The sequence below is a fragment of the Accipiter gentilis genome, chromosome 4, assembly GCF_929443795.1.
Source record: "Accipiter gentilis chromosome 4, bAccGen1.1, whole genome shotgun sequence".
NCBI classification, from domain to species: Eukaryota; Metazoa; Chordata; class Aves; order Accipitriformes; family Accipitridae; genus Astur; species Astur gentilis.
Window position 1 is genome coordinate 30,353,884 of NC_064883.1, and position 17,470 is coordinate 30,371,353.

The 17,470-nt window shown below is 36.6% G+C and overlaps 1 protein-coding gene across 5 annotated transcripts in view; it reads left to right on the top strand.

Moving 5' to 3' along the window:
• Positions 1-17,470, top strand: part of WAC (WW domain containing adaptor with coiled-coil) — a 63,647-nt gene that overhangs the window by 20,533 nt on the left and 25,644 nt on the right. For all 5 annotated transcript variants that reach the window (XM_049798953.1, XM_049798952.1, XM_049798951.1 and 2 more), the window contains 4 exons: positions 5,607-5,713; positions 7,050-7,165; positions 7,741-7,853; positions 9,344-9,652. In XM_049798953.1, the coding sequence (XP_049654910.1) occupies positions 5,607-5,713; positions 7,050-7,165; positions 7,741-7,853; positions 9,344-9,652 (645 nt within the window). The remainder of the gene's footprint in view (positions 1-5,606; positions 5,714-7,049; positions 7,166-7,740; positions 7,854-9,343; positions 9,653-17,470) is intronic.

Below are 17,470 nucleotides of genomic sequence, written 5' to 3' on the forward strand. Positions count from 1 at the left end.
TCCTCCCATATGCAGAACTTTAGAAAGGGTTCTGCGCAAAGATTTGCACTGAAGTAACAAAGATGTCAGTTGAAATACACTTTAGACAATTTAGGATTATCCTAGATAAGTTTCTATGATTCTCACTGTTTAAACAAGTCTTAATTAGTTATCCCCATAAAATATCACTACCATAAACTATTTTGCTGTTAAAGTTTTCTCTGTTAACAAATAATTAGTGTCTATCAGTTGGGCAGTATTTATTCTGTTGAGGAAGTTCAAGTTCTAATGAACTACGTTAATGAATTTGATTGCATATTAGCTAAGAGGTGAACATGGAGCCATAGAACAGTATGTATGGAGTTGAATGAACTTCCTTGCTTTCTTGTTGTCCAATGTTTCTTTCCGTATGCTGGGCACAGAAAAGATGACTTTTCTAGCGCCCTTCTGAATCCTTGTTCCCTCTGGAAGGAGTGGAGGGGAGGACTTCCTTTGAGTTCCAGTTAGAGCACTCATTATTGCTGGGGAACATTTTTCATGCTTCCTGCCCAGCTAGTGAGCATTTGTAAACTTTCCTTTATATTGTTTGCAGTGACACTTTTTATTATGGACAAAAGGAGGGTTAGAATATTAACAAGGTATTTGTCTGACTGAAAAGGAAACATAAATACTCTATGTTGGACTGTATAAAGTTAACCTCTGTGTAGTGCAACACTATATTGTACCACTGCAACTACTGTAATTTTACTATTTGTGCCTGGCTAAAATCTTGGGTCTGAGTGAAGGTGTGTGGACTTGTGGACTGCCTAATTTCTCAGTGTATGTTTGTTTGAAGAGGATGAAAAATAGCAGCTTTTTTTTTTTTTTTTTTTTTTTAGTGGTTGCTGATCTGGATTATAGATTATTTTTTGAAGATAACTGTAATGTGTCTTGGTGTTCCGATTGGTGCATTTCAGTTGGAGATTTTATGTTTATGATACTGTATAATGTTATGAGTTAAGAAGAGTTTTAATTAGGCTAAGACACTTGAATCCAGAGGGCGGTGGGGAATGGAGGGTGATGTATTTGACTCTTCTAATCAAGCAGCAAGAAAATTTATTTTAGCTGGTTACAAATGGATGCTGTAGTTGCTAGTACAGGTTTTGGAAAGGAAGGAGTTTCAGCTTGTTCCTGAAAGATGGCAGGGGTGAAGGGAGAGAAATAAGTTGCTTTATTGCAGCAGTCTGATCTTTAGCTACTTCAGAATTTCAACTTTTCTTAATTTCACAGAATTGAAGTGGTGTTAATGGAGACATTAATTAAATGTGATAAGTACTAGAGAAAGTTGACTACGTTGCAAAATGGAGTATTCTTATTTAACCCTATGTTATGTCCTTTTTCCAAGTCCAACATGGTGTTGAAGCCTCATTGCAGTTCAAACTATCTTGGATTCAGAACTTTGAATCTGGAAACTACTTACAAAAATGTTAAAGTGGATCTTGGCGTGGCAGAATCTCAAATCTGTAGTAGGCATTAAGTCACATCCTGTTTATTTAATTGGTTCCCAGAACCAGTCTTTTTGTGCTTTCTGCTTTCATGCATTAGTGAGGAAGATGGGATTTTTCTTTGAAAGACTTGAAGACAGTTACAATAATTTAACCTTGACTCTGATCTGTCCTATGACCTGTTCATCACTAGAAATAGTGTTAGTGAAGGCTTGCTCACACAGTTGCACCACTACAGTTTTATATAACCGTAGTGCTGATGACCTTCTTGGCCGTCTTCCAGTTACAAGTAGCTCTTTCCAGATTTAACTGCTTCCAAAATAATGATTAAGCTGAGGAGAATCACAGTGATGTTGCAGTAAACATTTCCATGGGGAGTTCTGTAACTGAATTGTAGGATTTATAACACAATATGAATTTCCTTATGGTGCATCAAAGATGTATATTTGCAATTGCTAAATCTTAAGCTATGCTAATAAGCATTTTAAATTTGTCCCTCTTTCTTGAAGAAAGCGGGACTAGTAAGGAAGGTCTAACTGTAAGAAGAAAGCACTAACTGAGAAGTGCTATAAGGAAACATCTCGAGGGACAGTACTGTGCTGTCTACCTTATCAGGCCTGTTTCTGGAATGTGTACTAATCTTAGTGGTCCTGTTCTCATGATCTGCTTTGCCAGGCATGCAGCTGAAAGACAGCTGATTGCATGTCACAGCCACCTTAAAATGGCTTAGGGTTAGGCTTTGCTGGTGGTGAAAGCTAGCAAACAAGTAAGGGGAACCCCCCTTCTTTTTAGAGGTATACCTCCACTTGCAGATTGCTCTCTGCATACCATTTTAATTTGGTGGCCTTTCAAAGATCTTCAGCAACTTTCCATAGCAACCTGAGCTGGCAATGCTTGCTTGGCTGGGTTGTCAGAATTCCTAGGTGACTGCTATGCAGGTATGTACCTTTTTATACTGAGGCAGCAAGATTTTAGTATGTGGTTGATTTGGTGATACAGTTTTGGTGTTTATATATGATCTTTAAGCCCTTAACTTGTATGAAGTGCCTAAAACTCTTGTTCTCCAGAGTATCACCTGCTTTGGTCTTGGAAGCTTCCCAACAGCAAACATCAGTTTGGCAGCCCTTTTGTATCTTCATTCCCTTGAAGTTTGGGTACTGATCCAAACATAAAGCAGTATTACGCATAAAATGGAGGCATGGGGGTGAACCTGCATCTGTAATTACACTGTGTAATTGCCCTAGATGCCATTGGGTATGTATTTATGGTTGGCCCTCGTAAAAGCCCACATAGCTTGTCCTGGCAACCTGAGGCAATTGGTATTGCTGGAGCAGCCACGATCAGTTTTTAATGCAGCTGAGGCCAGCTCAGGATCCCTGATTCAAGGCAAGCCCGTGGGTGTGCAGCCTGGGATTCTGTTAGGAGGATGGCAGCTCAGCATGGAGAGGCCCAGGGGCTCCTTATGAAGAAACTGCTGCATAGTAGGTGTTTCTTCTATCGGGGCCAGCTGTAGGTGGGTGTGACTGCTGCAGCCTCTCTGATACTCCATCCTGGGTGCTTTGTGACTCAGTACTGGGATTGGGAACCAGGGCGGCAGGGAACTGTGGAACGGTGAGGGGATGCTGCTGAGCTGTTAGACCATGTGGGGGCTGAAAGTCTGCTCAGTGAGTTTGAGGGGTTTGTTTATGGGTTGGATAGAATTGGCATTAAAGGATTTTATTGATTTAATACGTATGTTGTTGGCTCTTATTCATGTTTGGAAAATGTGTGTTAGATTAGACTCACTGTGGCAGTGTGTTCAGATGACTACAGTATTTAAAAATCACTGACTACATCTTGAATATGCTGAACAAAGTGTAGTGTTACTGCATCCATTGTACGGGATTACAGTAAATTAACTGCATTGGTGTTTTCTGAAGCTTTGAAGTGGCTAATATCAAACTGTTCAAACAAGCCATCTGGCATTTTCATCTTGTTTTTTCCTTTAAAAAGGGAGATGATTTTACCTTATAGTAGAAATGAACTAGTAAGTCTGCATTAAGCAACCTACAGAAATACATGAAGACATTTTAATGATTTTTATCTCAGTAGTGTTTGGGAAGGGTATAGTAAATAAAGACTATTAACAGAATGATTAATACGAAAATATTAAACAGCTGTCTCACTCCATAATCAGGGTCTAAAAAAAAATAATTAAGACTGTTGGTGTGAGGAGTACAGTCTTATAATTACATAATTATAATATACTTCTAGCATACTTTTAGGGGAATTAAGCGTGTCTGTTTTATAAATGTATGTTGAAGTCTAAATTCTGGAATTTTCTAATGTACATAACATGTAAAGTCACACCATTCACTAGAAGCTCTATTTTTTATTGTTATTCATGTGCATTACAAGCACGTGATGTTGTTAGTATTGCTTTGACAAGCTTAAGTTACCCCCATTTTAAGTCATTCCACGTGGCTCTGAGCATGCAAGATACTTTTGGTGTAGAACTAATTGTCTTGCTTTTGGAAGGCTGTATTTGAGGACAAGACTTTTTCCTCCTCCCCTAGTCTTTAAAGAGAATGACATATGGTTTTAGCCAAAATAGTGTAGGAAAAGGTTCAGAGCTGCAATACTCTGGTGGTTCTGGTTGCAGTAACTCATGCGTGTGCAAATCAGCCTTTAACCTTTGTAGGGTACTGAACAGATTAGTCATGGTGTACCTCCTTGCTTTTGTGATGGACTGTTTTTCTAACCTGCAGGGTTAGGTTTGGGGTAGGAAGAAGTTTGAAATAGTAATTTCATCAATGCTTGTGTAGTCAGAAGGTAGAATTTGCGTTATAATCTCTCCCATTCTGCATCATGATATATCATTTAGTCATCTTCTGTGTGTGTGGTTCTCAGAAGGCTTAAAATGTATTTGTTTTAATGGCTTTATTCACTCCCACTTATCAGTCCACTATTAGTATTCTCTATTGTAGTTGCCTGTAACATACAGTCTTTGCAATTTGCAGAGTACTTTGACTTCCTATTTAGATCACTATATGGTAGGTGAAGCTATTGGTACCTGATGTAGTATCCCTGGGTATTTAGAAACTTCTCAGTAGGCAGAGGAAAAATAAAGGCAGGGAGAGTGCTGTATTTGGAATATCTAGATTTTTCCCTGAAATGTGTAAGAAAATGGTTTTTCTTAGTTTGATGTGATCTATGTGAACATTTAAAACGTAGGAAGAGGAAATCATATAAAGAAGGATGGAAGAGTTTTTACTTGCTTAGAAATTTTCAAGGAATGGGAGGCCTTAAGAGCAGGAAATTTAAAATAAGATTGCGAAGGGTTTAATGGATGGTCTTTTTTAATTGTAATTAGAACTATTCAGGTGTAATTGGTGACTTGACATTAGGCAGAAATATAGATGTAAAAGTTGTTGAGCATTATCTCCCTTCTCATTTCCCAGCTGTTTTTTTGTTTCAATTGTTTTCACAGCAAGGAAGAAAAACTGGTTACCTTGAGAAGCAGTTGTAAGGGAGGCCAGAAACAGGCAGCCGTTTGCAAAATCCTTCTTTTGGTATTCTAGATGTTGATGCCTATATTGCAGAGACTGAGGTGCAGGAAAATTAATTTAATCTATATGCATAAACAGAAGTAGTTACCTACAACCAGTTAAAAGTTTTCTTAACCCTTTTGAGACTACGGCATTGCTCCAATGAACTTAAAACCTGATTTTGTGTATCTAACTGTGTAGGCTGTTGATAAATCCATTTAAACTTTCTGACTTAATGTTGAGGAGCAGATGTCTTTTAATTTCTGAATTGACATGTTAGGACTCTTCCTACTTGTTTGTTTTTAGTGGAATGAAGTTTGAGAGTGAGACTAGTGAAGGGACATACTGCATTATTGTAACTAGAAAGTGAAATTTACACTGTGAAAAAGAAATTCTCGTATGCCCTCCTGAAATACTTCTGCATCTGAACTATTCTGTCATCCAGGCTGTGGACAACTTGCCTTCTCCCTTCCCCTCTCCTTTCCCCTTCTACCTCCTTAGAATGCAGATGGTTGATTTCTTTGAAAACATACATGGTGACAGTTTTTTGTTTTTGTTTTGTTTTGTTTTTTTGTTTGTTTGTTTGTTTTGTTTTGGTTTTTTGTTTTTCCTTTAGGGACCAGTTACTCTCCACAAGAAAATTCACATAACCACAGTGCTCTTCATAGTTCAAATTCACATTCTTCTAATCCCAGCAATAATCCAAGCAAAACTTCTGATGCAGTGAGTATTTGTGATTGGTATTCATCTCTGTGTCACCCCATTCATACACACTATATTTTCATCATTTTGTCTAAAACAGGCGGTATGAACATTACCTGCTTCATTGAGTTTTCCAGCATCAGTCTTTATTTTATAAACATTCTGTAAACCTAAGCTGCAGTTGTTAATGTGTTGTAAAACTATTCTAATTGATAATTATTAGAGCTTTGATGTACCTGTCTCGAATTTTAAAATACTACATTATTTAAATGAAGTAGATATTTAGAGAAATATTTTCCATTTACTTTGTTGGTAAATCTAGAGAAGACAGTATGATTTTACTTATTGAAGATCATTACACCTTGTGAATTTTAGTCACTTTATTATCCGAGTTTTAGTAGTTAGGGTTGTGTTTGTATTGTGGTTTAACCCCAGCCAGCAACTAAGCACCATGCAGCTGCTCACTCACTTTCCCTCCACCCAGTGGGATGGGGGAGAGAATTGGGAAAAGTAGTAAAACATGGGTTGAGATAAGGACAGTTTAATAGAACATAAAATAAGAAACTAATAATGATAACACTAATAAAATGACAATAATAAAAGGATTGGACTGTACAAGTGATGCACAATGCAATTGCTCGTGACCCCCAGTTAGTGCCCCCCCACCCCTACTACCCCCCAGTTTCTATACTAGATGTGATGTCCCATGGTATGGAATACCCCATTGGCCAGTTTGGGTCAGCTGTCCTGGCTGTGTCCCCTCCCAACTTCTTGTGCCTCTCCAGCCTTCTTGCTGGCTGGGCATCAGAAAGTGCAAAATCATTGACTTTAGACTAAACATTACTTAGCAACAACTGAAAACATCAGTGTTACGAACTTTCTTCTCATACCAAACTCAAAAACATAGCACTGTACCAGCTACTAGAAAGGCAATTAACTCTATCCCAGCTGAAACCAGGACAGTTTATTAAAAATGGCACTGAAAACAGAATAGGTAAATTTGTGAAGTATAGAAAAATTTTGAAAATAGAATTAATAGTTTTGAGGAAGTGTTAAGGTGCAGAAAACTAATATTATCAATATTGATATTACTGTATCCCACTAAACATACTATTAGATTTTGTTTCAGGGTTGATGGGAATAAAACAGAGGAAACTATTGCAGAATGCAACAGGAGCATAGTGGTCACATCTTCAAACTACCAAAATGAAACGGGCATTTAAAGATGGTAGAAATGGAGAGCAATGATATGGATGCATATGAGGACACTATGTAGTTTTAAAAATGGTGGAAGCTTTTACATTTGTATATTAAAACTCTGAAGTAGTCTTTTGTTCAACGTGTTTGTATTTTAAAGGCTTACGATTCTGCAGATGATTGGTCTGAACACATCAGCTCTTCAGGCAAAAAATATTACTACAACTGCCGAACAGAAGTTTCACAATGGGAAAAACCAAAAGAGTGGCTGGAAAGGTATATCTGTGTGTGTGTTTTCATTGTATAAAGAACAAATGTTCTTACGCTCATTTAAGAGCAGTTGAGCTTATCTAATAGATTACTGCTATAAAAGATTGTGGTCCAAGTCTATTGTGTTCCTAACCTTACCATGGCCTCTGGTACCTGTTTTATCCCTTAATGACACAGAGCAGGAGCGGGGAAGTATGGTTGGTTTGGGGTTTTTTTTTGGTTTGGTCTTAGTTTTGGGTGTTTGGGGTTTTTTGGGTTTTGGGGTTTTTTTATTCTTTTTTTTTAATGATGGTGTGGGGGGTTGGTTTTTTGTTGTTTTGGGGTTTTGGGTTTTTTTTGTTTGGTTGGGTTTTTTCTTTGTTTGTTTCTTTTTGTGTGTGTGATGCTAGTGAGCCAAGCTGGTATACTGGGAGCTTCGACAAGCACTGGTATAAGGGAGCAATGGCTGGAGTTTGCCTACCCCATCTGTAGCAGCAAGCTCTTAGGGTAGTTTAATTCATCTCATGTAACTTCACCCGTAGAAAGTGTTATATTATTAGATGATGTAAGTTCTTACTCAACTTGTGTTTTCTTTTCTTCAGGGAGCAGAGACAAAAAGAAGCAAGCAAAATGTCAGTTAACAGTTTTCCAAAAGATAGGGATTACAGAAGAGAGGTGATGCAGGCGACAGCTGCCAGTGGGTTTGCCAGTGGAAGTATGTGGTTTTTTTACAGTAATATATTCTTGCCTTGTTTGCATTACTGTTTTCTTTTCCAAACTTAAGGGGAAAAAAAAAAAGGAGAAATCGCTTTCCTTAGCTGTTTTTCCCACCTTTTTATATAAAAAGGCCAAAGTGGATAGCACAGACAGTTCTTCCAAATGTTGTTTCTTAAAGTAACTTTGAGGTTTTACTAGTACAACGCTTGCTTAATGCTTTTCATGGTACTCCTCCTTTTTGCAGCTTTTGCTGCCCAATTTGATTATCTTTGTAGGTAGTTATTGAAACAACTTGCACAGTTTATGGTATAGTTGGACTGTTGTGATCACCGAGACCTATCAGTGTCATATCCTAAGCTTAAAAATAGAGATGCAGGAGTCACTTCTAAAACATTGATTTCGCATCTGAAAATAATAAGGTAATTTCATGGATTATGATATCAGGGATTTCAGAGGCTTGTGGACATTATTGAAAGCATATTTTTACCATGCCAATACTCTTAGCAAAGCCTTTCCTGGCCTATGAATTTCTGTTACTTGAAATTTTTTTTCCTGATACCTAGCTTTAATCTTTGTCAAGTTTTTCTGGGAAATGATTGTACTTTGAGATACTTTCTGTATGCTGATGTAGTTTGGGTGAATTTGTAGCATAGTTCTCAGTGTGGTTTAAAAGTAGAAGACAAAGTATTAATCTCCCCACACACACACTCCTTGCTTGGGACTTGACAAGGCAGAGATGTATAAAGGACTGTTTTTCTGTGTATGCTGAAACATACTGCATAGGCTAAACCATACTGTATGCTACAAAAAGATAGTAGAAACGCATATTGCAGTAACTATTTGTTTTGTGACAGATGAAAATCTAGAAATCAATAAAAAGAATTACTCTATGTTAGCTTGGTATGTTCCCTGTGTAGCACATTCTAGAGTCTCTGATCATGTGACAAATGCAGATTAGTCACTCATTTAATACCCAGTTTTCTTGAATTAATTCAGTTGAGTACTACTACAAATAATTTACTTTCAAGTGATTTAAAGTGGAATTCTTTGAAGGCTAGAATTTGAAACTATTAAATTATACTCAATGTTCAGGATTTTCAGTGAACAAAAGAAAAATGGCACAGATTATCTCGTCACGCTAAATATAAGGTGGAAATAATAGATTTTGGTTTAGATTTTTTTTAGGAGACTTCAAAAGTTAACTTGACTGTAACACTTGTTATAAAGCAGCCTTTCATCAAAACACATTGTTTAACCGGAACTCTAACTCAAGCAAAGATCAGAGAAAATGCATTTTGTCAGTGAGTAAAATTAAATTTTGCCTTTTTTGATGCTGATCTACTTGAGGCTTTTTTTTAATCCTAAGAAGTTCAATCAGCTCTAGTTGTTGATGTGCAGCTGTATTAATCAGTCACTGCAATCTTAGACAAGTTTCTAATTTAATCTTTTTTTCTTATTGCAATGTTACTTGGGGAATCCTGAAAAAAGTGGAAGACAAGCATTCCAGTGACGCCAGTAGTATGCTCCCACAGAATATTTTATCTCAAACAAGCAGGCACAATGACAGAGACTACAGACTGCCAAGAGCAGAGACTCACAGTAGTTCTACTCCAGTACAGCATCCCATCAAACCAGTGGTTCATCCAACTGCTACCCCAAGCACTGTTCCTCCTAGTCCATTTTCTCTACAATCCGATCACCAGCCAAAGAAATCCTTTGATGCTAATGGAGCATCTACTTTATCAAAACTGCCTACATCCACATCTTCCATCCCTGCACAGAAAACAGAGAGAAAAGGTATGTCTAATGAAATTCCTCGTAGTATTTAAGGTGATGCATTGCATTTGCATTGCTTGTGCAAAGTATGTTAGTTCAAGAATTTAAAGATATTTTCTGTTGATTGTGTGTGCTTAGAACCCGATTACTGTTTTGATGTGTTTATTTCCCCTTAAACCACATTTGCTGTATCTCACACAACTTCAAATTGACGCTGCAATATTTGCTGTTTACTGGCTAATTCTGCAAATTATAATTTCAAATGGTAACTTGAAGGATGTATTTTAGTAGGACATATTTTAATTTTTGTCCTCCCTCATGTTGTTTTGGATCTTTGCCATTATTTGAGTTCTTAACATAGCTGTAGTTACACCATTTGAAAGTCATTTTGGACCATTATATTTTATGAACTGCTTTTACTGTTTGGAATGCCAGTGTCAAACTCTTCAATAAACACAAGTGCAATTCTTACAGAAAGCAACACAGTCTTCTACATGTCTGTAACAGCTATTCTTCTGGTTTGATCTGTCTTGTGATATACTGGATCTTCAGTTCTAAAGCTGCTGAAAGTTTGTAATTCACTGCTGAAAGTTGTATAATACGTACCAGAAATTCAAAGTCATCAAGCAAACATCAAGACTTTACTGTGCATTGTTTGTGACCCTTCAAAAGTCTATATTTTAATTGGATTTACTTCATTATTAGGGAGTAAGAACCCAAGAAGATTGTGAGAATGGAGATGTGTGTTATTAGTGATAGTGTAATACTTTCATAGAATCATATAGGTTGGAAAGGACCTTTAAGATCAAGTCCAACCGTTAACCTAGCACTGCCAAGCCCACCACTAAAACATGTCCTGAAGCGCCACATCTACACGTTTTTTAAATACCTTCAGGGATGGTGACTCAATCACTTCCCTGGGCAGCCTGTTCCAATGCTTGACAACCTTTTCGGTGAAGAAATTTTTCTGAATACCCAATCTAAACCTTCCCTGGAGCAACTTGAGGGCAACTACCTTTCAGGTAGTTGTAGAAAGTGATAAGGTCTCCCCTCAGCCTCCTTTTCTCCAGACTAAACAACCCCAGTTCCCTCAGCTGTTCCTCATAAGACTTGTGCTCTAGACCCTTCTTAGAGAGTAACGTTGTATAAGAAAATTCTATTTTGGCGGCTTTGGGAGGGGAAACAGTAATTTTTGATAAATATGTCTGGTTTTAATTTAAAATATTGCTTAATTAGTATGACACTGAATTCTTTTCTGAAAGATGGCTTGTTGCCCTGTTGATATTTGCAAGTCTGTCTAGTAACAGAAGAATAGTGCAGTACTAAAAAGAAGACCAGGAAGACTCAGGTCTGATATTGATCTTATACTCCGCGTTTGCTTTCCTGCCTTCCAGTTTTCTTTAATAAAGAATTCCAGCTTTTACACAGAGATAAGTGCACTTGGCCATCCAAAATAACCAAACAATACTGTACATTGGCAAATACTGCAATGTAAGAAAATTGTGCATATAAAGAAATTTTGTATGTTTTTCTTGAGTCTTTGTGCAACTTTTACATGACCTGGTACATGAATGTTGACTATAAACGACAGAGGAACAGAAGATTTTCAGCAAGCCTTTTTCTATTCAACACAGTGAAGCAAGAAGGTGGACTAGTTTATGCATGGTTCTTATACTGAATACCATAGCTATCTGCTTCAGTTCAGCCTCTATGTTTTGACTGCAGTTTGATGCACTTTTAAACACGATAGTGCAAAGCATCCAAGTCAAGTGTACTTTACTGTATCCTCTCTATTTTCATTACTATCTTTAAAATATACTTAAAGAAAACCCTTATTATTACTCAGTTCTGGCATGTGCTTGATTCCCGTTTCGTGTGTGATCAGACTTCAAATATATTCTTTCCCTGCTTTACTGCATACCTTTATTAGTTGCTTCCACTTAAATTGACCACCTGAATTTTACTGCAATTGAAGGAATTAATTTCCCATTGTGACAACTGCTACAGATATTAGCAGGGAGTTCTAGTATTCCTTACATTGCACATTCATTTGAGAACATGCAACGGGGTACAAATAGTGAAAATGATTGCACAGGACTGTCTTGACACTATAAATCTTACTTTAGAATCCATGTTACCGTGGATGATTCTATATTAAATAATCACTTAATTTCTGTATTCCTATGTAGTGTTTTTTAAGTTTATATGGGTTAAATGGATAGATTCTCTGTAATATTCTTGCCTCGTTGATGTGTTTCATGGCACTTCATTGTGAGCAAATAAAATACTTCCTGAGCTTCGACAGGGTGGATTACACAAAGTTAGTAAATAATTGAAGAATTAGAATAAATGAATGTTGGGCTTGAAATACTTATTCCAGAAAATGTGAGTTTTCACATGTTGCTTGAATACCTCTCTTAAAGAAACGGAAAAAATCAGTGCAGCTTATATTATGATAAGAGATCATTCAAAGAGGATATTCAATAGTCATGCCTTTTTCTCTTTTGTGAAAGTGGACTTTTTTTTATATATAAGAAATTTGACCACTATAATTTCTGTAGCATTTTATGTATTTAAATTTAAAAGAAGGAAGGAAGCAGTGCTGTACATTGGGATGTTTTTGGATAGTTTGCTTCTGTTACTCATTTTCCCAGAGGTGACTGTGAACCTGTAGTACTATAGGTATGCAGTGTTTAAAAGTATTTGTTTGTAGCTGTGATACAAAATGAAAAAAAAAAAAAAAAAGTCCGGAGACACTCAGTTCAAACAATCTTCTAAAAGTATCTTTATAAAATTGGAAAATAGCGTGAGGGGTTTATTTTTACACTAGTAAAGCAAACAGCCTCTGATCATCTTCTGTTTGCTAGCTATGCCATCCCTCTCTCTTTCTAAAAAGAGGTAAAGCTGTATTTTTTGCTTATAAAAATAGCTTGGTCCAAATGACTGAATAGTATGTGCAGTAGTCCTTGCCTAAATGAATTCTTGCATCTTTTCAATGTGTTGCTGGCAGCCTTATGCCAGCATATATGTACCACTGTTTTAATAGTTCTGTTCTTAGTGTGTAATTTTTAATGCAGTAATAGTTGTAAAAAAACAAAACAACAAAAAACCACAAAAACCAACAACAACACTTTTTTCAGCTCAATCTCTTTTGCTGCAGGGGTATGTTGTAGTCCCACAAGGAGATTGAATAAAATCCCTGGCTGAACTATAGCTCAGCTGTTAGCGGTAGTCCTCTGCCCTCAATGGCTGGCAGTAGTGGAGAGTTCCTGGGGAACTATTTGACCTCTACCCTTTGGTTTGAATGTTCCAGTCAGAATCTGCTGCTTCTGTTTGTGCTCACTGTGAGTGCTTTATGCAGGTAAAGTGTGGGGTTGCTTTTCCTACTTTTTGGCTGCTTTATCTGTAGGGCACAATCACATTTTCCGATTTCTAATTCAGTTACTGAATGAAATGTTGTATTGTCCGTATCTTAACAGTGTGTCTGTCTGTAGGATACTTCTCACACCTTTCCTCCAAGTCCCATCAGGCAGCAGTTCTGTTTCTAGTGCAACAACACTCCAAAATTCTTCTGACAAAACTCAGCAAGCCAGCCAGTGCAGTGCTGGGTGGGTTGTGACCCTGATGATGACAGATTAAAGTGGTTGGTCAGTGACAGCTGAGCTTCTTCCTCATTCTGTTCTCACCCTGTGGTTTTCTTACTTGTAACACTTGCTAGTCTTTAGCAGTCAGTTATTAACATGGTATCATTGCATCTTCTTTGGCTGAGTTTTGCTGTTTTAAGTATATTACTCAATTCATACAGTGATTAGAAAAAACTACACTAGCGAGACTGTTACAGGTTTCTTCCAGTACTTTATACTTGTTTGCTGAGCATTCCTGTTACATTTATTTTGGCAGCAGAGATAAAATACAAATACAAATTCAGGTTTAAGACCAGAGTAATCCAAGTACAAAAATTTGCATATTTTTCTCATTTTAGATAATTTGAGCATATTTGAAAACCCAGATACTGTTGCTGCTATAGTTTCATTTGGCCAAATGTGTTTACAAAACACATTGCTTTTAAATATTTGTACATTTTGGTGTGGCTTAAGGTGCTTAGGAGGTCAGAACTGAACTATGTAAACCAGGTAAATGTGACTTGTCACTGCTCAGAGAACTTGGTTGGTGGACTGTACACTTAAGGTATTTCAGCACAGATGAATGTGTTATGATTCTTAGTCATCAGCAGTAAATCAAGCAGATCAGTTAGCTGTTCTAGGTGGTAGTTGTTTAATCAGTATAGCAGAGGTGAGGTTTATGGGGCAATCAGGCATTGAATTTCTGAAAATTTTGTAATGCAATTTTCCTCCCACAAAGAGCACACTGTGAGAGCACACGTGCATGACTTGCTAGCAGAGCAAAGATACAGCTCAAGTTCACAACAGAGTGATTGGTTAATATTGTAGTGTTGAATCTGAAAGACTTTGAATGCATTGGTTTTGTTTTAAATGGCATAAAAAATTACATCAGTAGTAAAAGCTATTGGAACATTAAAAGGATCACATTGATAATCTGGAGTTATCTGTTCGACAGTAGTGGGTAATTTCCATGTCATTAAAAAAATGTTTGTTGAAATAAATCAGCTGTCTATATATGCGGCAGAATAAGAATAATTTATATATAGTAGTATTTTAAAGCTACTCATTGTATAGGGAGTACTAGTATATTAGTTGTTAGAACTGTGAAGGAAGTTATTGCACAAAAAAGTTTCCTCTTTTTGTTTCTTTTTTCCCCCGCTCACTTTTCTGTCACACTAACATGCCTAAATAACTCTGCACACTATGGGCAAGAAGGGAGTGAGCAAGTACTTGGAACAGGTTCTTAAAGGATGGCAGCAGGTAGAATGGGGTGACTGCGGCACAACAGAGATGCAGTGTTGGTGTCAAGAGCTCTTCATTGAAACAGAGTAGCTGATCGCTCCCCTGCATTAAAGCGAGTCTTTATAACTTTATTTTAGCTGCAACATGCTCGGCTGAGAATTGCCTTTCAGAATGAGATTCACTAGTGGATCAGCTGTTTGCTTAGGAGCAAAGGTTCTTGTCACGAGGGGCAGAGACTGGTAACAGCAAGATTCAACAGCATTTTAATATACTGCCTCAGACTCAAAGAAGCGAAGTGTTTGCCGCCTTGTATCTAGGTTGTAATTGAAGAACATTGTGACGCAACTGCTGAAAATTATCTGTGGTGTTTTTCTGAAAGGATTACTTGGCCTTGTTAAAAAATCCGCACTGCTTGGAAATACGCAGTGTAATGTTTCCATTCTGACTTGACATGATGTTTCTGGGGCAAGCAATAGCCTCCAGTTTACTTCAGATACCTCTTTGTGAAACCTGCGACAAAGATGCACCTTTGTCGTACAGGTTCTTGTCATAGAGAATACTGCCCGATAACTCAGACTTCTCTCCTTTTTGTCCAAAAGATGTGATCACAGGTCACACTCCAGCAGAGTAGGTTATGAATAGAAAGTTCTTTCCTAATTATTGTGGTCTTAGAAAATTATTTTCATTATAAAAAGGTTTTTTTCCTCCTCCATTTTAATGTAAAACCAATTAATAGTTCTTCACATTAACTTAATCTCCATATCTAGTTGTTTTTGTTTGCCATCTGATTACTTTTTCCTCCTTTTTTTTTTTTTGCATGGCTTTATTTCTTGCTCATTTTTTCCCATATGATTAAAGTTGATGGTCCAGAAACTTGTTTAGTTCTATATTGTAGTTCTATATATAGGCTACATCTAATTAGCTTGTTACATGATTGTCAGAAAGCATACTGTGTTTTCATACTGTCACAACAAAGTGAATGGATTTTTTTTACAAGTTTTCTTAAAAGCTCCAGAAATTGGAACTTCAATGTGCTTAGCTTATCGTGGAAAAATTGGTGCAAGGTTGTATTTTTAACAACAAAAAATAATTTTTAAAAAATCTAAATTTTAATTTTTTTATTTATCCAGATGAAGAGCTAAAACATTTTAATTAACAAAGTTTTCAACAGTTCAAAAGATCACAGAGGGCTATGGTCTGATTTCGGTTTTAAATTTTTATTTTTTTCTTATTTAAAAACTTATCCTTGGGACTTTCATGATAATAGCTGAAATTTTATGTGAGGTTGAAGAGTCATTTGCATAGCATTTGTATGGAAATTGCTGTTGACAGTGAAGAGGCTGCAGAGTTGCCCTGTCTGATCGCAGTCAACTTCAATCATAATCTAAGACTTTTGCAGCCCTGCAGTCAGTCTGATTGATGTATTAATGGTTCAAATCAGGTTTATGAATGACTGCCGTGTAATCAAAAACCTTATTTTGCAATAATGCTGTAGTTAGCTTGTTAATGAACATGAACTTCTGTTGACACAGGTGTAGAGACCAGTGCATCTGAGTTGTAAAACTAAAGGACTTAGATTTGTAAAGATATTTAGCTTTTCTCAGTATGCTGTGTTCATTTTGACTGTGTTTCATGACGGTTAAGGCTTCAAATGCATTTAAGAATTACAGGACTGTATAATTCTACGCATTTTTTTAAACTCCTAGTAAATATTTTAGAAAGTAGGAAACTGTTTAAATGTTGAAAAGTAAACTGTGTGGCAAAATATAAAATGAAACAGTCACTCAAAGCAAATCAGAAAAAGGGAATTAGGCAGGAAAAGGAAGGAGTGAGAAGTTTCTGCTTTTATTTGTGGAAAATAATCCAGTGAGTGATATCTGAGGATTTTTGTGAAATAAACATTTAATCTTGAGGAATTTTGACTAGTTGCGTTAACTCTAAAGGCAAAGCTTGCAAGCTCTGTATAGCATCACAAATTAAACCAGTTTTAAACCTTTATAATTACATTACACAAAAGTGGATGTGTAAATATTTAGAGGCTTTGTTTTATTGGCAGTATTTCTTGGATTTGTTTCTGTGAAATCAAGCATCCAGTCTAGAAGCCATGGAGTAAGATACCTTAGTTTAAATTAAGGTAATAAAAGTTGTGATTATACAGAACTAATCTGTAGTCTATATTTTTTAGCATGTTTTTTTCATCACAAAGGAGCTTCCCTTTGTAGAGAAGAAAATAGCCATTCAGGCTACTTAATACAAACAAGAAATACTTGTATTTCCGCAAATATTTTTTACAACTTTTTTTGGCAGGAACCGGTTTATATCCTTTATTTCACTGTGAATAACTTAAATTACTTAATTTGTGAAGTGCAGTGATGTTCTGAGTATTCATTGTGCTCTGCATCCTCTATGATGTTCGGTAACACAGAGTTGTAATATGATGTATGTGTAGATAGTTGTGATCATAGAGATGTATTCTTTCATAACATTTGAACTGTTGGTTTTGTAATGTTAGCCATCTCAAAAGATCGGAATGTTAGACGCCATGCTTTTTTCATGTCACTTTCTTTAGGTGTTTAATCTGGGTGATGGTACAAAAAATATCTTTCACAGTTGTGTTTTAACATACTTAAAATGCCCGCAATAATACATCTCAGAATAGTGTCTCCATATTGTCTAAAAGAATTAGCTGGACTGTGTTGTTTTAATGTAATTCAGTTTGCATTTTTATAGCAGAGGAGCTCACCAAAATTAAAGTACTTTTACAGACCTCTTGGAATTCAATGGTTTTGTATGACACATTTTGAGTCCTTTTATTCAAGAAATGAGTAAATACCCAGAACTGGTCTTAAGGTTTGTCTTCACTGCATTGTTACCTCGAGTTTGCCTGTGATTCAGTTTGTGTTCAAAAACTGCAACATGGGTGAAAAATACTTCCAGCTGTTTGGTATCGTGGTGTGGTTTGAAGCTCAGGTAT